The 23,872-nt window shown below is 46.2% G+C and overlaps 1 protein-coding gene across 3 annotated transcripts in view; it reads right to left on the bottom strand.

Moving 5' to 3' along the window:
* Positions 1-23,872, bottom strand: part of LOC125342463 (nicotinamide/nicotinic acid mononucleotide adenylyltransferase 3-like) — a 64,356-nt gene that overhangs the window by 23,696 nt on the left and 16,788 nt on the right. For 2 of the 3 annotated variants that reach the window (XM_048334630.1, XM_048334631.1), the window contains exons 2-4: positions 19,892-20,042; positions 4,128-4,311; positions 2,912-2,991 (exon numbers count right to left, since the gene is read on the bottom strand). In XM_048334630.1, the coding sequence (XP_048190587.1) occupies positions 2,912-2,991; positions 4,128-4,311; positions 19,892-20,000 (373 nt within the window). In that variant the 5' untranslated portion in view covers positions 20,001-20,042. The remainder of the gene's footprint in view (positions 1-2,911; positions 2,992-4,127; positions 4,312-19,891; positions 20,043-23,872) is intronic. The other variant, XM_048334632.1, reaches the window with a different exon arrangement.

Raw genomic sequence — 23,872 nt, 5'->3', positions numbered from 1 at the left:
CACACTTTTTACTAACTTGGGCTGGTCTCCGTATGCAGCATGTATATGTGGATGAGCACTGGACTACAGACAGCTCTGAGGTTTAGCTCTAATTTCTTCTTCTTTTCTTAATTTTTATTGTTACTAGACAGGTGGTGTACAGAGGGGTTACAATGACCGAAGTCAGATAACCAGTGCATTTCTTTCTGAGCAACGTTACCCCTTCCCTCTCTGTCTCCCAGTTTTCCTCTCCTGTCACCACTCACAAGTTACGTAGTTCATTTTCAACATTGTGTCTAGTGAGTACCACTGCCGCATTTGCCCGTGCTTGGTCCCTACATTTCTGTGTCCCCCCCTTTACCCTCCCAAAGACAGATAAATGAACAAACAAAACAAGAAGAAAACAGCAAAAAAAACAACAACAACAACCAAAAACTAGAGTTCACTCCAATAAGCATTATTCGATTGATCAGATACATATAGGCACTGCACCTTTGTGTTCCTCTCCTAAGAGTATCCGCTTTGGGTCTCACTGTGTGTGAATGCCTGGGGTCCTGTATAATTTATCATGTCCCAATGTATTTTAGATCTAGCTTCCACATATGCGATAAAACATGCATCGTTTGTCTCTCTGAGCTTGGCTTACCTCACTTAACATGCTTTCTTCTAGGTCCATTCATTTCCCTGCAAATGACATAATACTATTCTTTCTAATGGTAGTGTATTTTTTTTTGTTTTGATCCACTCATCTATTGTAGGGCATCTGGGCTGTTTCCACAACTTGGCTATTGTGAATAGTGCGGCAATGAACATGGGTGTGCAAATGTCTTTATGGTATCCTGGCTGCTGGTGTTCTGGGTGAATGCCCAGGAGTGGTATGGCTGGGTAATAGGGGAGATCTATGTTTAGGTTTTTAAGGAACCTCCAGACTGCTGTCCAGAGTGATTATACTAGCTTACATTCCTACCAGCAGTGCAACAGGGTTCCTTTCTCCCCACATATCCACCAACATTTGTTGTTCAAATTCACGATATTGGCCAATTTAACTGGGATGAGATGGAATTTCAGAGCCATCTTAATCTTCATTTCCTTTATGGCCAGGCATGTTACTCTAATTTCTTATTTACCCAGCCTCTGTAGTATAGCAGGAAACCAGTGTGTGGTCTTTCAATTAAGTTTATCCCTCGGGAGGGATAGTTAGGTGATGGACATTTAATTCCAGGTCTCCTGGGGCACAGAGCACACCCCTGCTGTTCCCATAGGTCAGAGAACAGAGAAGACACCCCTGTTCTCCCAGGAGGTTTTGTGGGGACAGTTTCCAAGTATCAGCTTCAATGTTAGGTGTTATTTGATTCACTAACAATGGCACAAAGGAATACTATTCCCTCGGGGCTTCTCCTTGAGGGGATGAGAGCCTGTACGTCCTCTGTTCCTCAAATCTAAGGTACGTCTGCCAGGCAGGTGGTGCCTGCTACTCCACAGGACAATTCTATGTAGGTCTCACGGTCACCTTGTCTGAGACGGTCAGCTCTGGACCATCCCCATCTTCAGGCCTCACAAAGGCATTCACACGGTCACTGTCAAACTTTGAGACGGGGTCACTCTGTTCAAGTCTAGAGCATGTAACTCCAAACAGGGAGGCAACATGACAGGTGCTAACAGTGACACACTGACAGAAACAGGACGCTTGTGGCATCAGGGTCCGTGTGCTCTGCCTTTAATCTGGCTTTGGAGAAGCAGATAGAACCGGAATTTATACAGAGTATGAGGAAAATACCACAAGGCACCATCAACTCTGTTTGTTTGTTTGTTTGTTTAGGCCAGTCCTGGGGCTTGGACTCAGGGCCTGAGCACTGTCCCTGGCTTCTTTTTGCTCAAGGCTAGCACTCTGCCACTTGAGCCACAGCGCCACTTCTGGCCGTTTTCTGTATATGTGGTGCTGGGGAATTGAACCCAGGGCCTCATGTGTACGGGGCAAGCACTCTTGCCACTAGGCCATATCCCCAGCCCGCACCATCAACTCTGGATGTTTGGCTGTCCTCAGTTAATGATGCTGAGGAGCTCTGGGTATGGATGTTTTAGATCTGCAGCTACCCTGACCGTCACCTAGCCCAGGGGCCTGTGTCTTCCAACCATAAGTGGAGACAATAAAGTCTATGGCACTGTGGGGATTGCAGTCTGTACTGTCTGCAGTGTGTACTGGAACTGCATTTGAACATAGCTACAAATGGGGGTGTCAACCACGGCCCACACACTCAGAAGCAGGAGACGGATATCTGGGTCTACGCAGGACACCAGAAAGGAGGGCAGGAATAGGCATCAGACGGGCAGCACCTAAAACTAACCACTCAGAGTTAAAGCATCTGCTTCTCTGAGTCTGGTGGAGTTGTGCTCGGCCCTGAAGGTCAAGGGCAGGGAAGGCCCTCAGAGGGCTGACCACCTTACACTGTCACACCCAAGCAGCCTCAGAATACAGCAAGCTCCGTGGCTCTGGCTTAGACCCTGCAAGGCTGTGTGGGTCACAGAAGCCCCAGGTAAAGGCCAAGCCCCGGTGGCCAGAAGTGTTGAGACCGGTGTGGTAATTTGCAACAACACACAGTACCAGACAGTGCAGCAAGACTAAGGCTTCAACAACAACAACACCTCAACACCACTTACCAGTTTATCCTTGAATGGCCCTGCTGATAATCTGTGGTAATCCCTATCACAAGCATAAATCATGGGGTAGGCAAACTCCTCTGGGCAGCAAATCCCGCAGGGCACAGCGGTGGTGTGGCAGGTGGTCTAATCTGAACCGTGGACCTTGGGAGGGTCGCCTCAACCAGATTCTTTGTGCGTCCTGAGGCTGGGCCCCAGCCTTCCACAGCCGTGACCATGTCAGTTCTCATAGGATCCAACACCATTCCTCCGAAGACAAGGGGTCAGCACCTACCTGCAGGGGCTGTTGGTGCCTTGCCCTCGTCCTCGGATTCCATTGGGGGTGGGGATCTGAGCAGCTCCTGGTGATGATGTCTGTAGTGTAAAGCCATGGGCTCAGGTGGGCCGTGCTCCAGCTCCCAAAGCCACCCCCCGACCCCGGCTCTCAGAGCTTCAGCTCTGACCTACTTCTTCACTCATTCTGCAGATATTCAAGAGCCTCCCGCATGCCAGGCCTTGTGCCCCGGTGCTGGGACAGACAGTAGATGCCACCTGGGTCCTTACAGAGACCTGGTGAACACAGTTTGATGGTTCTGTATGGCTGGTGAAAGCTGCCAAGTTAAGCTTTATTCTATTCTTTCTACACTTCTCTCAGTGACATGCTGGTGTGCTTGTGCCCGTAACCCTAACAACTCAGGAGGCTAAGGATCATAGTTTGAAGCCAGCCTGGGCAGGAAAGGCCATGAGACCCTTATCTCCAATTAACCACCTAATAAACCAGACGTGGAGCTGCGGCTCAAGGTGGTGGAAGGTTAGCTGTGAGCATAAAGGCTCTGAGTTCAAGCCCCATAACAACAACAACAACAAATCAGTAAGGTGGCCAGGGACAGGTAGGTCACTCCTGTAATACTGGGGATATACTAACCACAGAAAGGATTGTGGTTCAAGGCCAGCTCAAACAGTCCCCCCATCTCGACCAATAGCTGGGTACAGTGACAGATACCTGTCATCCCAGATACAGGAGGGTGCCTAAGGAGAGGATTTTAGACCAAACTGGCCAAGGCAAAAAACATCAAGACCAGAGCAGAAAGGGTTTATGTAGTAGAGGGGCCTACGTCACAAGTGTGAGGCCTTGACTTCAAACCCCGCTATTGCTGGAAAAGCAAAATGCAAGAGGACGATGGAAAAGAGCCAGGGCCTGGGTCCCCCTGGTGGTTGGCCGTGGACCTTGGGCAGCGAATGAGTTCAGGTGAGTGTGGATGGTTCTGGGACCCCTCCCCCCGCCCCCGCCCCCAGCCTCTGGTGGGAGATGGAAGGAGTTCATTCCCGGCAAGCGCTCTGAGCATTTCCGATACGACGGACTGTCTAATCCTATCACCTGTTTGGCCTTGGGTAGCCTTTTAAGCAATTTATCTTTCTTGAATCGTGAGATGCCTGCAGCTCCTTTCCCTTATCACACGAGGGTGTGTGTGTGTGTGTGTGTGTGTGTGTGCACAGCCTTTCCCGCTCACCTCAGCACCTTCACCGTCTCCATCCACTGCGCCTGCTCACTCTCCCAGGGGTCCACGCGGATCCAGTTGGACGTCTGCAGGGCCAGCCGGGCCATGGCCACCCGGTGGTGGGAAGCCACCAGGTCTTTCTTGCCATAGTGATCACTGACAGGGGAGATAATGCCCTGGATCACTCGGTACATTCCTAGGCAGAGGAGAGCAGGGATGCTGTTGGTTCAGACAGACAGATACATGGCACTAATAATCTCTGCCTCGTCTAGGGTGGGAATGGACCATGTCACTGTCTCCCAGGCGGAGCCGAAGGCCAGGGAGAAGTCTCAACCTCAGTGACTTCGTGCCTTTCTACAGTCTTCTCTAATGCACAGCAGCCCTTCTACAGGAAGGAAGGATGTGGAGGGGCAGCCTGGTCCGTGGGCTGCCGAGCCAGGCAGGCTGACTATTTTGGAGGTATATCACAACGTGTCCTGTGTGGGATAAGTCATCTTATTAAGAGCCTTAGCTTGGTGCTGGTGGCTCACACCTGTAATTCTAGCTACTCAAAAGGCTGAGATCTGAGGACTGAGCCCTGAGTCCAACATGACCACCACCACCACCACCACCACCACCACCACCACCAAAGTCTTAGCTCCAATGGATTTTTTTTTAAACCGAAGCCTTGTACATACAATGTAAGTGCCCTACCACTTGAACCGCTCCCACCTCCCAGCCCTTCTGCCTGCTTAGTTTGCTTTTGAGACAATATCTTATGAGGTTTGCCAGGGCTAGTCTTTAACTTGTGCTTTTCCTGCCTCCATCTCCCAAACAGCTGGGATGACAGGTATGCACCCCCACGCCCAGCTCCAAAGAGGATCTGAGGTCTGTGAAAGACGAGGGGATGGGAATTAGGAAGAGCCGGGCTTGATGGGTGATGAGAGACGCGTCCTGACGCGCAGGGATGAGCTGTCAATGGGGAACAGACCCGGGCTGAGCTGGTTAGCAATGGAAACTTCCCTGCGGACACTGTGAACTTTGCAGGGTGGGGGGTGGATTTATCTGATGAGAGATACAGTGGTGAGTGCAGCCTCTGAAAATCAGGACACCTGTGTGGAGGGAGCCCAGATGGTGTTCAGCATGCTATTGGAAGAGACGCTTCCTGCTACCTCTATTTTATTTTACTTTTTGGCCAGTCCTGGGCCTTGGACTCAGGGCCTGATCACCGTCCCTGGCTTCTTCCCGCTCAAGGCTAGCACTCTGCCACCTGAGCCACAGCGCCACTTCTGGCCGTTTTCCATGTATGTGGTGCTGGGGAATTGAACCAAGAGCATCATGTGTAGGAGGCAAGCACTCTTGCCACTAGGCCATATTCCCAGCCCCACCTGCTACCTCTAGTGTCAGGGCTTCCTTCAACCGTGAATACTGCATTTTATCAAATGATTTTTTTGGGGGGGTCTATACCTCTTGAAATAATTGTGATTTTTTTCTCTTTTGGTCGGTTAATATAGTGGATTGCGTTGATTAATTTTCTAATCTTCAACCAACATTGTATTCCTGAGATAAATCCAACTAGGAAGAGATACCTTATCTTTTTTATGTATGGATGGGTCCACTCTGCTAGTTCTTTATAGGGAGGGAGACAGGTCTATAACTCTCCTTCCACTTCTGATCCTAATCAGGTCTTGGTATCAAGGTTGTACTGGCCTTATGGAATGTACCAGCCCGGGGAACTTTCTAAATTCCGAGAAGACACAACTAAATTTTTCTTCTTATGTTTAGTAAAACTCATCAGTGCGATCTTCGGGTTCTAAAGCATCATTTGTAAGGGGAAAAAGTTTATAGACTGCTGCTATAAGATGATAGGGATATTTAAATTTCTTCAGTATAATTTGTGGCAACCTACTCTTCTCTAAGATTTTGTCCATTACCCAAAAGGTTTGAGATGGCAGAAAGGCATCTGGTTCAGAAAAATGACACTAGGCAAGGCCCGCTGCTACTACCCCTGCATTTCGGTTACCCTTTAGAAATAAGCCTCGGTGGTGCTGACGTCAGAAGGCCATAGTGAAGGAGCCCACTCAAGTTTGGAGCTCCCCGCTCCTGGTTTGCCTCCCTCTTGGAATTCTGGGAGGAGAGCACCTCGCGTTGCTGTGTGACAACCCAGCACGGCACTAACAGGGGTAGCTATGTCAGAGGAGCCCGTGTGGGCAGAGAGTGCTCCAGAAAACACTCCCTCAGAGAGATGAACGAAGAGAGGAAGTGGGGAGGGAGAGTTCGGTCATAACGTTCAAACTGTAGGCCGCGAAACTAGGAAACCGGAGCAGAGGTGTGGGCTGGAAGGGATGGGGGAAGAAGACGGGTGAAAGGGGCGATACTGATCAAGACGCATTGTACTCGTAAGCTGGCGGTAAACCCATAAAGTCTAATCCCTTTGTACACGTACTTAAAGATAATAAATTATAATTAAAAAAAAAAACAGCCTCTGGTGGAGCTTCTGTAAAGCCTGGGAGAGATCTGTGGGAGCCCCCAGGGCCCCACGGATGGAGTTTTACAGACAAGGACCCAGCCGGGTTGCTCTGCTCAACATCTCTGGTCCCCAGGTGTCACCTGCGAGGGCTTAGCTCGTCCTGACAGCACAGTTTTTGCACATTGAGAAATCAATGTTCTCGGGGTTGTTTTTTTTTTTTTTTTTTAATAGCATCCAGGAGAGAAGAGTCAATAAAAATAACAATTTGAACTAAAACCTCTACTTGCCCTCTAAATGTTCCTGAGCCTGAGCCCTTTCTCTTCTTTTCTGCTCTTGGTCACAATCCTAGTGGTGCCTTTTAGGTGAGCCATATCTCAACCCCTCCCCGCCCCCCCGACGCCCCCTGCCATTACATGGGGACAGTTCTCCCCTAACCCTCGGCCACCAGGCTCACCTTGGTTACAGCACTTATACGGTAAAGATCTGCCTGCCCTTGTCGTTCCCAAGAGACTGAGAGTTCCTGAAGGGCATGAGCTTGAACTTGCCTTTTCTTTCTAGGAAGCACATATACCAGTTAATATGAAGCGATACCATCTGTACCCTGAGGTTATCAAAACAACACCTGCCTGTGATTTTAAAGTGACAGCTAGCATTCCCTGTTTATTTCTTCTTCCCCTCTGGAAACTAGCAAGATAGCATTAAAAAAATAAAAAAAAATACTAAAGATGGAATCACAGGAACAATAGGGTGGTTTAGCTCTGGGGACATGCATCTCTTGCCGTTTACTTTTGCATATAGTATCTTGTCTTACTGTAATTTATTACATATATTCCTTATAGTGTATTGTGACTGTTACATAGGAAGCCTCATGCTTGGGCTGGTTTATTTTGAAGCTAGGTTACCTCACTGAACTTGATAGTTCCATATAGTCTTTCAAAGGCTTCTGGATTTTCTAGGGATACAGTAACATCACCTGAGAATAATGAAAACTCGGCTCTAACCCTTTGCTCGTGCAGGAATGTTTCTGAAGTGTGAAGCCACTACCCACCACGCTGGGGAGGGGTCCTTACAGTTCCAATTTAGGAAGAGGGTTAGAAAAATCCCTGGGTAGGTACTGGGTTTTATTGGATGACTTAAGTATGTATTGAGATGATGATTTAGGTTTCATAAAAAATATATCATCTTAGTAATATCAGATATTAATAGGTATCTTTATGGTATATTGTCCTTGAATACCTGGGATAAATGCTACTTGGTATCGCTGAATTATTCTTTTATTAGCAATTTTATAACCAAAGACTTTATATGGGTATTTTGCATCCACAATTATACAGTTAAACACTAGCTGTCATACCACAAAATCCTATCCAATTTTCTTTGTGCTGGAAATGGCCGTGGTAGATTGAATTATTGGTCCCAATTCCTCACTCTGCAATTACAGCATAACACAGAGGTGGATGTATTTCCCCACCCCTTGACTTTGGGCTCGGCCATGAGACTTGCTCTGACCAATAGGCTGTTAGCAGATGGGATGTAAACGGAGGCATAGAACTTGCTTGCTTCGTGGCGCTTGCAATCCTGCACCTGTGCCACGTCCCCTGAGAAGAATATTTGAGGTGGTTGCCACACCCTCTCATTTCCTATTTTTTCCTAGATCCTGGAACAGGTGGGGAGGAATGTGTTTGTCCCAGCTAACCCATGGATCTGTGACCAGCTGCTTATTCTAGCATGCCTCCTCCATATTTTATGTTTCAGGCGCAGCTGATTTCTTATATGGAAATAACGGGGGAAAAAAGTATGTGGAGACATCTACATCTTCAACATCTACCTAGTTACAATGAGCTCATGAAGAGTTCAAGGCGTGTCTGAGGGGCTGACACTGGACGCTGCCTCTACTTCTGGGCTCGGTGGGCTCAGCAGGGGGGGAGTTGGGGCAGGATGTCTTTTCCAAACATGGCCACAACAACCATGTCCCAGCCCCAGGCTCCTAGATAAACAGGAACACAGTTTGCCATATGTCACCCAAAACGCAGGGTTGGGATTTGAATCGGGGTCTGTTCTACGCATTTCCTGCTCTGAGGTTTGGGGAGGTGGTGGTTAAGCCAGCCAGGAGTAAAGAGAACATAAGGCAACCCTACCTTTCTGTGAGTGACCTGGCTTTAAAACAGATCACTTCAGGGAAGGACAGAGAAACAAACTCCTTGTGGACTGACCTGAAAAATATAACCATCTCCCTCTACAAGACTGGACTTCAATCAAATGTTACTGCTGCTTAAAATTCCAGCCGCCTTACAAACCACAAAGCCACAAAGACATTAACGGCAATTCCAAATGGTAAAAACTTCATTATTTTCTCAGAGAACGCCTTGGCACATTCATCAGCATTTTATTAAGAATCGCTATACATATTTAAAGCAAAACCTCACGTATCAGAATGGCTGGGCAAAGCAAAGGGAATTCTCTGCTATGACTGCCCAGGAGAGCACAGACAGATTCCAGATTTTTCCCTTCTCCTTGGGAAGACTTAGTTCCATGACTTCTACTGGGAGAAACTCAGGGCCATGTAGGCACAGCCCAGAGCCCCTGTCCATTTCTGCAATGCTTTGTTCATTTGCTTTTTTCCTTTGACTGTGCTAGCGGCTGAAAAGCACCCTGGAAACAAGGCCTTGAAAGGTAGAAATCTATGAGAGAACAGGAGCAATTGTTGTAAGTGTTGTCGGGAATGGAATAAACAGGAAAGGAAGCTGACGGATAGGAGAGAGAGAGAGAGAGAGAGAGAGAGAGAGAGAGAGAGAGAGAGAGAGAGAGAGAGAGTGAGAGGAGAGAGAGAGAGAGAGAGAGAGAGAGAGAGACAGAGACACAGACAGAGAGAAAAGAAAAGGGGCCAGTATCTCAATTGAATGGGTACGTATGCTTTCAAAACGATGCTATTGTGATTAAACTTGGCTTGCAAGGTTAAGCCTGGAAAGCATGAGGGTATGCAGGCTTCAGAGCCATCTGGGCACTCTTTGCTATAATTTTCTCATCCGATTCCAAGCATATTTAACACATTTTTTTGTTTGTTTGTTCGTTTCTTCAGCCAGAGAGCTCTTAGCCTGTGCAGTCTGAATAGCTGTGAGACCTCCTATTTACTGTTCCATTCTGCACTCTGCAGCAAACGCCCATCACGTTTGAAGGCCACCGCACGCCCAGATTGCAGAAATCTGGGCTAGACAGAAAAGCAGATTTAGGAATCCCGCTGTCCCAAAGTAGAGTTTTGGCCTCTGGAGCCGCAGTGAGCCACTGGACGCGTGATTACCCAGCCTCCCTCTTTGGCCCTCGGTCCTTGCTGTTCTTCTGTCTGCCCTCAGTCTCCTTTGCTTCTGTCTGTGAAGTGTCTTTCTTTCAATCAACATACTCTTCCTGCACGTTACACAGCACCCTCTGCTCTCCAGGATGTTTTAAAGCCGGGGTTTGTCAGTGTGATGTTTCTCTTCTTTTCCAAACGTCTTGCTTGCTTTGTGTAGAACTTTGTAAAGACTTGGCAAAGTAAACAACAGAGCAGCAGTATTTCATGGCATCTAAACTTCCCTTCTGGGTCTGGAAAGACTTTCTGGTTCCCTCCCTTTAATTGTATTGAAAGGACAATTTTTTTTTTTAAATCTTCAGAACAACTGAAGCTCGATGACTTCCTGATTCTGCACTAATATCTTTGCCCATTTCTTGATACATTTTCAATTTACCTTCATGGTAATTTACACTCAAGGAAACTGTCCAAGATCTGCCAAGGGATTCAATAAAAAAAGGTCATGGAGTTAAATGCTGTGGTGAAACACTTGGGCTTCATTTTATGGATGAAATTTAAACTGCTTAGCTACCTTCTTTTGTATTATTCGTGTTAAGACTAATGATTATTCAGAGATGGGAAGGGGATGGCTGCAGGAACCAGGAAGCCATTTTCCTAATTCTTTAAGCACATCTGGTGGAGTAATGGATGCTACCCTCAAGGTTAAAGACATCAAGTTAGAGAAGAGACCCGAATGACCCGCTAGTCAACCTCCTCTACTCAGGTCGAGCCCCAAATTGGCAAGAACAAAAGCCTGAAACAGGAATTTGCTCCAAGGCCAACAATAGGTAGAATGACCCGAAGAGAACAATGTAGGGTTTTTTTGTTTGTTTGCTTTTGTTTCTGCCAGTTCTAGAGTTTGCACTCAGGGCTTAGGCATTGTCCCTGGGCTGCTGCTTCTCCCTTTTTTTTGTGGCTGTTGTTGTTGGTTGTGTGGCTTGAACTCAAGGCCTCTTTGTGCTGAAGGCTGGCACTCTACCACTTAAGCCACAGTGCCACTTCTGGCTTTTGAGTGGTTAGCCGGAGATAAGAGTCTCACAGGGACTTTTCTGCTTGGGTTGGCTTTGAACTGCGATCTTCAGATCTCAGCCTCCTGAGTAGCTAGGATTGCAGGTATGAGCCATGGGTGCCCGGCTTGAAGATCACAATATTTTAACATCGGTTCTTCTGCAGTTTTTCAAAGAGAAGTCTAAGTCTGCACTATTCTTACTGATAAAAGAAAAAAAAAAGTGCATCCTAAAAGAAAAAATGCATCCTTCTGGGTGTGGTGGCTCACATCTGTAATCCTAGCTAATCAGGAGGCTGAGATCTGAGGATCTAGGTTCAAAGTCAGCCCTGGCAGGAAAATCCGTGAGACTCTTACCTCCAATTAGGTACCAAAAAGACAGAAGTGGAGTTGTGGTTCAAATGGTAGAGTGCTAGCCTTGAGCAAAAGAGCTCAGAGAGAGCACCCAGGCCCTGAGTTTAAGCCACAGGACCAGCACACACACACACAAAAGTGTATCTTCCAAGCTGCACCTAAGTCTGCTCCCTGGCAATAAGACTGAGTAAGTTTTTCCAAGGCGATTCTTAAATGCCAGTAGAGAACCACAGATTGGCATGAACTATGGAGAGGTTATTCTGTTCAGTCATCCAAGGTTATTTTGTTAACCCAGCCCCAGGTGCCAAAGTAAACAAGGGCCACTTGCCTACAATGGCCAAATTTCCAATTTTATAAGTATGAAGTAAAAGAATACAAGTTTCTTAGGCTGTAAATACTGTACAGCTAGTTCAATTTCATTTTTGAGGTTTGCTTCTTCTAGTAATGCCTCTAAATTACATGTCTAAAATATTCCTTGGTCAACTCTGCTTATGCAAATTTAGGATGATCTTTTGCACTTGCAATATAAGACAATCTAAACTAACCTAAAGCCAACCATTCTTATTAAACACTTATAAATTAGTCCCTGCAGGGAAATGCTTTTTTTTTTTTCCTTCTTCTTCTTCTAGGTTTTATTTACCAGTTCACTTCAAGTATTAGTGAGTGTTTCTCTAATTGATCCGTGTAATGGTAAATAGGGACCTACTATTTTCTTTAAAGAAAAAGGACCTAATGACCCAATATGCTTGAGGAATACTGGAGTAGATAAACAAGGCAGAATTTTACTGCCATGGTGGGTCCTTGGAGAGCTCTTGACCCATGGGTAAACATAGTGACTCTCCGAGAATGTGGCAAATGTGCCAGGATTATCTAGCTTGAGTTTAGCTTTTGTGGAGCCTTACCGTTGGATGAGCATTCAGAGGTCTGCGCGTTGTGAAATACTAGGCTCCAGGGGAAGATTACATCTGGGGATCATGAGATCTTAGGAAAAGTATTTCACAACTTAAATACAAACTTCCTACCCCGCTCATCCAGGTTGAAGCTACCTGATCACCAATATTGCAACCGTCAACTGTCCATCAGTGTCATCAGCCAACAAGATCTGCCACTTTCATGATAATAGGAGCACTTCGGTTGTACTATGACCTACGAGACCATTAGCACCACTACCACCAGCTCTACCATCACTGCTGTTAGCATCGCCTCTATGACTAGTCAAGAGTCACCATCGTCACCATCACCTACCTCTCCGTATTGATTTCTGTTCCCTTCTTTTTTTTTTTTTGCCAGTCCTAGGGCTTGGACTCAGGGCCTGAACACTGTCCCTGGCTTCTTTTTGCTCAAGGCTAGCACTCTGCCACTTGAGCCACAGCGCCACTTCTGGCCGTTTTCTGTATAGGTGGTGCTGGGGAATTGAACCCAGGGCCTCATGTATACGAGGCAAGCACTCTTGCCACTAGGCCATATCCCCAGCCCCCGTATTTATTTCTGTAATTATACACCCACATGTGCACATATAAAATTGTGTTCATACTTAAACCTGTCAATCCAAGTCCAAAGTCACAGAGTTCACTCTGGCCTCTCTTCCCTTTTTCACTAGTTAAAAAAAAAAAAATCAAACCAGGGTCTGTCACCCATAATTATTATTTATATAAGGTAGTTTTTTTTTAACCAGGCTTTGCTCACCCAGGACAATGCTAGTGTCCAGAGGCTTTTGCAGGACGCATTGCTGCTTTTGAGGTCCTGGGGGTGGGGGTGGTTCTTTCTCTTCCTCCTGCCTCTGCGTGGCTATGTGAGCCTCATTTGTTATGCTTGGTATTTCTTCTTGAGTTTCCCCGGTGTCCTGGTAAGCTTTAATCATATATTTAGTTTTTCCGGTATGTTTCTACATTGTGAGAGTAAGAGCTATAAAAAGAGGCACATGCTCAAGACGGGGGCTTACTGCTGATCCTTGCTTCTAATTCCTCCCCTACCCCCCAATCCTCTTCAGTCCTCACCCATCCCTGCAAGTTACCAATCTCATTAGTTTATAAAATTTATTCTTAAATGATTTTGTCCTTTCAAATTTATTTTCCCTATAATTATCAGTAACTCATAAATTTCCCCAAGGTCTAACTGTGTCTCGACAACCTCATCTTTAGGAATATTTATACAGCCACATCTATGCAATTCGTTTTAATTAATGCCCTTTGTGCTGCTGGGAATTCTACTTCATCGACTGTCTTCCCTGACGCTGGCCTGGCTTTTCTAAATGCTCTTTGCATGGGTTCTCTTAATGGTCTGCTTGGCAGAGGAGCCAAATGCTAGTCCCTGACTCTGACTGACTGACCATCACTTCCCATTTGGAAGAGAGAGATGGTTAGCAGGCCTGGCATATCAGCCCTGGAGCTGTCTCCACAGGGAACTAAGCGTTTGGGGTGACTGGTTGGTCTAACAGTAATAGCTAAAGCCCAGGGTGACAAACAGTACCGGATGCTCAGGAGAAGAGGTATCCCTTGGCGTGGCAGGGGGACATGCCTGAGACAGGGTTGGCCAAACCCTTGCAGGGCACGCTTCCTGTCCAGATTTCAACGTCCCCATTCCTTTGACGTGGGACTGCTGCCACTCAACCCCACTCCAGAACTGTGTGCAGGACATGAAGTAGCTGTGTGGAAAATCCCTGGAAGAGGTTCAGTGAAGAACTCACTCTTGCATTAATGAAGTACGTTGTTTCAGTTCTTTGTGTTTTTTTTTTTGTTCATTGGAGTTTTAATTTGGGGGGTAACTATGGGCTTATATAGTTGTACAGAAAAAAATATATCAAGTGATCTCACATATCCTTTACGGAGCTATCCCCACTGGTAACATCTTGCAATGATCTCGGTATCCCAGATATGGATAATTATGAGATAATTGTTAAAATCTTATAAGATCAGCAGATTTTTTTCAATATCCTAGTGGATTTGATTTTCTAGACACTGAGAGAATCCATTGATCTTGCTTAAATTTCAGCAGCTTTATCTGCACTTATTTAATAAGCGCATGTGCGTGTGTGTATGGGTATACAGAAAGTGTGATTGTATCTCAGTTGTATAGAGCTTCATCACATCTAGAGTTTTCACGTCACCAGCGTTGTCAAGATATGCAAGCTTCCAGCCTATCATTTGTGCTACTCCTCAGTGCCGACACCACTTTCTGTCTTCTCTCTATACTCCCATCCCAAACCTGTCATGACTAGCAATTTCCTTACATCATTTAGTCATTTCAAGAATATTATCAACGTGGGATCATCTGCCCTGTGACCATTTAGGCTTGGCTTTTTTGTTGTTGTTGTTTGTTTTTAAATGCCTTGGTGCTGTCTCTCAACTTTTTTTTGCTCAAGGCTAGCACTCTACCACTTTGACCCACAGCTCCACTTGCAGTTTTCTGGTGGTTCATTGGAGATAGAGTCTGAGTCTCACAGACTTCCCTGCCGGGGGCTGGTTTTGAACTCAGATCTCAGCCTTTTGAGTATCTCTAGGATTATAGGCATGAGTCACCAGCACCCATCTTTGAATGTGTTTTTATGGTTGGGTTTGAGGGTTCTTTTCAGATTCCAGATACTCTTTTTACTGGATATGTAGTTTACAACAACTTTTTTTTTTTTGAGGCTTGAGAGTGAAACTAAACAAAGTATAAAAACAGGACCCTAGAAATGTTTCAGCTGTATTTGGTTGGGGGGAAGAGGAGAGGATTCTAGGGAAAGAGAACGGGGTGGGGGGACATCTCAAGTTCATATAGGCAATCGTCCCTCTTTGGCATTGCTTGGGGGGCAGTGAAACCCAGATGCAGGGCTGTGTGAAGGGTCTGGGGCCTTGGTGTGCAGGATAAAACAATTACCAAGGAAATGGGTACTTCCCAGACCCTCCCCAGATCTGACTCATTCAAGTCACATCTCCAGACAGAAAGAGAAGGACAAGAAACACACACACACACACACACACACACACACACACACACACACACACACTTTTTTTTAGTAAAGGAAAAAACCCTTTTTTCCATTTCCTGGGGTTCATTTACGCCAAATATTATTTTATATGATCAGATGCACATATGTATTACTGTGCCTTTGTGTTGCTCTCCTAAGAATGATTTGTTTTTTGTTAAGTCAGAGAAGCACTTCTTTTTGAAACAATGCAACACATGTAACCTCTGAACTTAGAGGCCTCACAGGCTAGGGGAAAACTTATCTTGGTTTGAAACAATTGCTGGAATAATCCAATATTCTTAAACCTATCTTCTTCAGGAAAAATATTTTAAATTAGAAACGTAAAATTGACCACTGTTATCCCTCAAACTATGCTATAACACTGCCAATGAATATATATTAAAATCACTCTATTTGACAAATAAACGTCTGTGTGAGCTCAAAAACCTACGCGATATTTACTTGTGCTATCTTGGTTCCTCTGAAAGCCCAGAAGGAACAGAACTGGGGCTCTCTCTGCCTTAAGTGGAATTATTACAGCTTCATTTCACCCCTGATCTCAGATCGTACAACACCACTCTATCAGGGTGCATTTACTTCTGCCCATATGCACTGTGTGAGGGAGAATTAAAACGAAAATCACAGGGGTAGTGCCAAAGTGCCACACTTCACCCCGGACACCCATCAGACAGTCTTACCGAACGTAGAAAATTGCTGGTGTAAATGGTATCACAATAAATACGCTTCTGGTTAACATGCAGGTCACCCAGAGGAAAAACCAGCAGCCATAAAATACCTTTCCCCTTCTCAAGGTTGTCCAAAGTGGGTGGGGGTGGGGGGGAAAGGCAGGGCTTTTAGATTGGGCTGTTTATCTTTACGATGCAATTTAATCTGGGATGCCACAAGCATGTGGAGGGTAGGGAAGATCGTTAGGAAGTAACATCATAAAGTAGCAAGAAAGAGGTAAAGGAAAAACAGGCGACACTGTTCTGTGGGTTTCTTAATTCTATGCATAGATATGAGAATATTATGGTAACCTAATTTTGGCCAGCACTGACTTGGGGCCTACTCAAAATATAAGAGAAGAGACCTGGTATCTCTTGCAGGGGCTAGACACTCCGTATATCATCTTATTTAAGTCTTAAAGAAAATAACCTTGCCAACTTAGGAGGTAGCCTTGTGCAACAACTGAGGAGATACAAGCCGGAGGGGTAGAGTGAACTGCTCAAGGTCATGTACCTGTCAAGGGTACTTGACACCAAGGGTGACTGCTAAGCCAATGACCTCCTTCTGTGACCCAAAGGTCACAGACAGGAGTGACCCCTCTGAAGTCCACTGTTCATTCTTTTCTTTAGTAGGTTTTGCATATTTAAGGGGAAGAAGACAGGGGAGAAATCCCAGGACCCAGGAACAACCAGGGCCGAGTTTGGCTATGCAGCAAGCCAAAGCTAGATGGGGGTGTGCCAGGCAGAAGCTTCCTGCATGCAGCCTGTCCCTAGGTCACAAGAGAGGCAGATGACTTCCATGTCTGTTCCAAGAGACCAGAAAACTTAACATTCTTTCTGTAGGCATCTGTTGAGTCACCATAATAAAAGCATAAAGAACGGAGTCTGGAATCCACCGTTTGGAATTCTGAATTTGAACCAGAGCAAAATTAAGGATGCATCTAAAACTGAGCCCTAGGAAAAAGTGACGGTGGCTCAGAGGCAGCTGGAGTTCTCAAGGGATAAATCACGTCCCTACGTGTGAGTTTCCAGATGTGCAGGAAAAGAACAGCTATGACTGCAAAAGTTTATCCAGGCAGTTGACAGGGTCTTCCCTTGGACTCTTTGTCTAAGTCAAACCACTCCATTCTTCTTCACACTGGTTGCATTGGGAATGTTCTCTTGTCACTTAATTTCGGTGGGATCTGATTAGTGTCTGCCCTATTGGGAACACGGGGGGGGGGGGGATGTGCACCTGTTCCCATGTGCCCTTCTACTTAGCACAGCACTCAACATAGACAGAAGTTTTTTATTTTTATTTATTTTTATTTTTTGGCCAGTCCTGGGTCTTGAACTCAGGGCCTGAGCACTGTCCCTGGCTTCTTCCCGCTCAAGGCTAGCACTCTGCCACCTGAGCCACAGCGCCCCTTCTGGCCGTTTTCCATATATGTGGTGCTGGGGAATCGAACCCAGAGCTTCATGTGTAGGAGGCAAGCACTCTTGCCACTAGGCCATGTTCCCAGCCCCACATGGACAGAAGTTTAACAAAAGATCTGTTGGATGAATGGAGGCAGTATGGCTTGGTTGGTTATAAGAAAGCAGGCTCTACCACCTTCTAGGTGTGACCTCACTGAGTTTTCACCTCCTTTATAAAACAGGCACTGGTGGCTCATGCCTGTAATCCTAGCTACTCAGAAGGCTGAGATCTGAGGAATGAGGTTCAAAGCCAGCCCAGGCAGAACAGTCCGTGAGACTCTTATCTCCAATTAACCACCAGAAAACCACAAGTGGAGCTGCGGCTCAAAGTGGTAAGAGCGCTAGCCTTGAGCAAACAGAACTCAAGAACAGTGCCAAGGCCCTTAGTTCAAGCCCCACAACTGACTAAAAGAAAAACAGGAGCCCCCTCATAGGGCTGTGAGAAGAGTAACCAAGTTCACATAAGGCACTTCCTATACTCATTGGTGAATAGTTAGAAGAATATGCCTTATGTTAAGTATATAAAACAAACAGGTGCTAACTCGTTGTTAAAGGATAAGTATTAATTAAGCTGACAAAATTTGATTTAGGAAAAAATACAAGTGGATTGTTGCTGAAATATGGGCCAATTATATTGATCCAAAACCATCCACAAAACAGAAAACAGGATCTAAATTTAATTCAGCCTCCATCCCGTAAGTCTGTGCCTACGTGTTGGGAAAACAACCATTTACAACTGGGACTACATCCAATATCTTAAGAGAAATGAAGCTTGAATTCTTAATAAAGTCAATAGACGCTTTAGGTTTGTCTGAAGCTATTGACTAGTCATATGTTAGGCTGAATAATTTCCATCAAAAATCAGTAAACAAGAACAACAGCAAAAAAAAAAATCCCAAATCAAGTTTTAAAAGCCACAAGATGTTCACCATACAAATTCACCCAGCTCAGGGAATTCCACTTAGAGAAGCTACAGGATGCGCGATGTAATGCAAGGATAGACTTATGGGCAAAAGGGACACTGCTCATTTGGCCAGCCTTCTCTTAATTAATATATATCAATTGTCTTTTAAAATTGTCTTTGAGTAGTTATACAAAGGGGTTTCAATTCAACATGGCAGTTTGTGTGTACAATGCATCTTGATCAATGTCATTCGTCAATATCACTTCCATCATTTCCCACCACCTCTCCCAACCCCACTCATGGCCTCGTTTTTTTCCTAGATTCATTTTCATGCATATACGTGTTTGGATTTTTAAAAACTCCTTGGCGAGAGCTCATTCTTTGCTAATCAGAGACATTCATTTCCATTCTTTTCAGTAATGATATGTTTCATAAGCAAACATTTTCTTTAAAATAAGCAAATGTCTGTAGAGGATTTCTGTATATAAACTAAGGGACAGTGCCCAGGCCCTGATTTCAAGCCCCATTACTGCCCTACACACAAAAAAAAAAGTAAATAGGACTTATGTAACTTGTGGGTAGGCACAGGAGGGAGATAACGGAAGGAATAAAGGAAGGGGTGACAATGACCAAGAAGCATTGTACTTAGAACTTATGGAATTGTAATCTCTTTGTACAATTACTTAATAGTAACAAGTTAAAAAGTAAATAGGAATTAATTTGGTACAAAAATGCCCTGAGAGACAAAATTTTTTAAAAAGTAATAAAAAAATACACTAATGGCTAGGTGCTGGTGGTTCAGACCTGTCATCCTAGCTACTCAGAAGACTGAGATCTGAGGATCATGGTTCAAAGCCAGCTAGGGAGGAAAGTCCACGAGACTCTTATATCCACTAAACTACTCAGAAAAATCTGGAAGTGGTGTTGTGACTCAAGTGGTAGAGCTAGCCTTGAACAAAAGAGCTCAAGGGTAGTGCCAAGGCCCAGTTACTGGCATCAAAAATAAAAAAAAGCATACATACATGAACCCATAATAAATAAGTCTTCTCATCTGTCTGACATAGGCATATAAATGACTTACAATTTCTGGAAACAAGTGTGCAGATTCTGAATGCTATCTCGCCCCTTTAGTATGGACACAGAAAGCCAAAGAGATAGAACACTCCTCAGATATTCATTTCTGATCACGTATTTTAGGCTAAGTCATGCCATCTGTACCGGATATGCTAAGGAGGTTCATTAGTAACGGTCTAGGATCTACTCTTCAAAAGGAGCACATGTTAAAACAACCCTCTGAAGAATAGCCGGCAGCTCAAAGGCACTTGGTTCACTAAGCTGCAGAGGTCCATGGAGAGAACACCTCCACTGAGGCCCAGGTGTCTTTCCAGCATTTGCTTAAGGTGAGTCGAGAGGAGGGACGTGGAGACATGTTCAATGTGATGGCCAAACATGAACTAAACATACCCCGTTGTATATACGTATGCCCCAAGTGCTGTGGTGGATGAATCTGATGAGCAGTTTTACTAATGGTGACAGGGACAGCGGCCAGCACAGCCCCACACAGCCCACCCCGCCGGCTCCACCGAGCTGGGGCCCCTGCCCGACCGACCTGTTTGGTGCAGGTGGTCTCTGGCCACTTCAAACAAGCGCAGGTGCATGTTGGTGATGGGGTTGAAGGAGCCACAGGCCAGAAGCACCACAGGGATCTGGCTCTTCATCTTCTCAGGGACATCCACACCCGCGGCAGTGGCCACCCTGCCCTATGGGAACAAACATGCAGGTCAGCAAGGGTGTGTGTGTGTGTGTGTGTGTGTGTGTGTGTGTGTGTGTGTGTGTGTGCACAAGCATGTATTTGCCTTCACAGACTCTCCAGTGGGAAGCAGAAAGGATGTCACAGAGCTGGGTGACAACTGTCCGGCTGCTGATACTGTGCAGAAGCTGGCTTTTCTGACCTCTGGCGTGGGTCAGGTGACATTTACCATTAGTAAATCACGGGCGACAGCCATGACAGAACTTGCTCACATGTGCTTCCTGTGCATTGGGGTCAGCTGGATTTCAGACCCAAGCACATAGGCTGGTCCAAGGTGGACTACACTCTATTCAGGCTAGCACAGAGCACTGACCAGCTGGACGGGAGACCCGGCCCCTAGTGGTGGGAAGGCCAACTGCCCTTCCCAAGCACCTAAGAATGGCTCAGTTCTGGCTGTAGGTGGAGCTGCACCAGGGGGAAGAAAGCTAGTAGGCATAGTGCAGGTTCTCCAGGCCTTCCTTGGCTGCAGGCACACCCCCTGCAGTGTGCAAAGAAAGCAGCCTTCCAGCTGCTGCCATCCGTGGCAGTGGCTTTGCCGGTGGGGGGGGGGGAGTAGTTTAATGAGATGTTATTCACAAAGTGTGCTGAGCTTTTCAGGAGAGCAGCCTCCTGATGAGATACTTGAAGAAGATGGCTTGCCCCCCCCACACCTATTCCAAAGCCTGTCAATATTTCATTTCATTTTTTACAAAATATACATTTTGAGAGCCATTAAAACACTCAACTACAGTATTCTGAGACACCTGGGGCTTTGATTCATTTCCCCTCGAATTTCCAGAAACTGTAAACTTCATTTGTTTGAGAGGCAGCATCAACGGTGATGAGGTCCGATGCTGAGGAGAGCCAGGAACCTTTGTTATGTGCCTCTCTGCCTTTTCCTCCCATGCCTGTGACAGCCTGAGCCATGCTGCTCTGTGTCCTTGCACTGTCCTGGACATGTCCCAGCTGGACATCCCAGCCACTGCACAGTCCCAGGCTCAGTTACGGGGTCAGAACACCCACTAAGGAACCATCCAAGCCAGCCCAGAGAAACACAATGCTACGGTGGAAACAGACAGGTTCCAGGGGCTGACCAGGGGAACAAACCGGGCTCTGGCTTGAGCGAAGTAAATGCAGGTGATAGGAGGCCCACCTGCCTTGTCATCCAGCGATGTCTAGTGGGACCAGTAAGCAAGGGAGAGGCACTCCCACCCAAGGCTGGTTTGTCAATAAGCAGTTAATGGAGGCCTGCCGAGTGAACAATAATCACTGCTGAGGATTTAACACACTGAGAATCCCATCTCAGAGTCTACCATTAAGCTAGAGACAGGTAAGATTCTACCTCTGGCCTCAGCTCGCTCTCCAGTTCACGGACTCACACCTTACCTGTTGGGTCGGCCAAACACCATTTCATCCTGCTAGTCAAGGGCACCACTCTGTTTCTGCCAGTGTCAGCAGGGCCTGCAGGAAAGCCCTGCATCCCTGGTGAACACCTGCAAGGTGGAAGAGTCACACCGTGTCCCCTCCCTGACATGTGACTCCCGTGACATGTCATCCCTGCCTTCAGACTTAACCATGGAACTATCACTGCCTTTTCCTCCTGTGGCTCTTCCCCAGAGACTGTCACAGAGACCCAGAAGGGAAGATGAGCCACTGCGGTTGTCTGGTACTGATATCACTTGGGATACCGTCAACTTACCTGTCCCTGCAGTGAGCCCAACCCAGGAATGTGGCCATAAACATCCCTGTTTGTTATAGACATAAAGCAGATGGCTTTGGGCAGAATGGAAATGGATTCTACAAGCATCTTTCATTACACAGACCTCTTGACCAGACTTCTCCTCTTAAAGGAAACAAGAGATGTGGTTTGCATTCATGGATTGCAGACCACATTTTTTCAGGACCCAGGGCGATCATTTCTATGCATGAGAATGTGTCACCTTCTCCTGGGCAATCAGTCCCTGTGTGAACTTGAAGTCTGGTACTTTTTGTTTTTCAACTTTGTTAGATTTGCCCGCTGTTACTATGGGCTCACAATGCTACTAAGAACAAAAGCAAAAAGGGCCTTCAAGATGTCGGAGTGAAGATCCTCCGTCAGCCTCCCCTTGGAGGAAGCAAAATGCTAATTAAGCCCTCGTCCTAATTATGAGACTCCCAGGCAAGCAGGCAACCCAGCTCTTCAGCCTGAAGAACTTTCAGAAGATCTGAAGAGAGCACAGGATTGGAAGGAGGTCCCTGGCCATGCCACACTGGCGTCTTTGGGACTCATTTCAGAGGCTGTAACCGGTGAAGCTGAAGTACATACAGTTACTGTGGCTATTGGTGAGGGCTGCACTGTGCTAGAGACGTGTTACAGATTGGAGCTAAAGCTCCGCTATGTCACATGCCTGGAAGGGAAGGCTTTGTGCCTGTACTCTGTCAAGTCGCCTAATCTACTTCTCCGAGGCTTGGGGAGCCCCATAGAAAACAGAGATAATTACACATCCCTCTCGTGAGAGTCTCTGGGGCTGAACCTCTTTACACAGTATCTGGGTCTGTGTGGGGTTCTCCAAAGACTTTGGCTCCTTTCTTTCATTAGGCTCAAAACAGAATCCATAGTTCTCTCTCCCTGCCACCAGATGCTTGTTTACACTGTTTGTGTTTCTAGTCCCCCATGATCATAACCTGGCAGCCTTTGGGCAAACGCTCAGCATCCTCCAGCTTAGGCAGGCGGCTCAGCCCAACTTGCCCCGGGAGATGGCGCCACATCCCTCCCGCCCCCCAAGGAAGGCCAACTAAACACAACCACCGCGGTGGTCCTCCGCCAGCGCCAAACGACACAGCCCAGCTCCAAGCCTCTCTAGTCCCTGGACGGGTCACCGGGGCAGACTTGCCAACTTGGAACTAAAAGCAGATGAGGGAAAAGGAGGTGAGAAGTACCTGAAGTCCACTGGGAGGAAGGCAGAGTAGCGGATAATAAAAAAAAAAACCACCCGCCAGCCACTGTGCTGGAGAAAGAGGAACAATCTTGCTCCTGCTTCAGAGAAGGCTCCAGGCCAGCAAACAAAACATACACCAGGGGGCCTCAGGTAGGGTTAGATTCTGCTGGCGAAGTCTCTTGAGATCCATTCTACTATCTTTTTCAAACCCGGGAGCCCCGTCTTTTGCTGGCCATGTTGCTACATTTCCAAGACTCCTTGGCATCAGGAAGAGTGAGCGCGCATGGTCAACGTCTAAACAACACACTTTCCTCCTGTTTCTACACGGGCCTGGGCAGTGAGCGTGGATTCTGGGTAGAGGTCCAACTAGTTTGACAGGGAAGACAAAATTGGGACTCTAATAACCTTGATGCTGCTATACCAGCCCAGGACTAATTAACCTCTATGAATCTTTTACCAGGGGGGGAAAAATCACCTTCTAAACCACCCCTGTTTTGCTTTTTTTTTTTTTTAAGTTTCGCTTCTATATGTTGCTGGACCTAATTCTAACTGATAGCTAATGCATGTTTACTGAAGTAGTACATAAAGAAATGAAAAAGTATGTAAACTTTCAGAAGTTCCTATCACCCCAGTTAAATCTATTTTATATGCAGTAACTCAAGTGCATATTGTTTGAAAGGGAAAATACACTTAGGAGAAAAAAAATCTACTATAACTTAATTTTTTGTATGAATTTTTCATAGGAGCGGGAAAAAAATCCTTGCTCAGGAATCTAGAAGGCTGAACCGTACAACAGTGAATCTGCTTTTGTGTACATCAATGAAAACCCAGACGCCTGTCCTAGCTACCTCTCCCCCCACCCACCCCTCACCCCTCAAAAAAG

The sequence above is a fragment of the Perognathus longimembris genome, chromosome 26, assembly GCF_023159225.1.
Source record: "Perognathus longimembris pacificus isolate PPM17 chromosome 26, ASM2315922v1, whole genome shotgun sequence".
Taxonomy (NCBI): Eukaryota; Metazoa; Chordata; class Mammalia; order Rodentia; family Heteromyidae; genus Perognathus; species Perognathus longimembris.
This window is presented reverse-complemented; position numbering and strand designations above follow the sequence as displayed.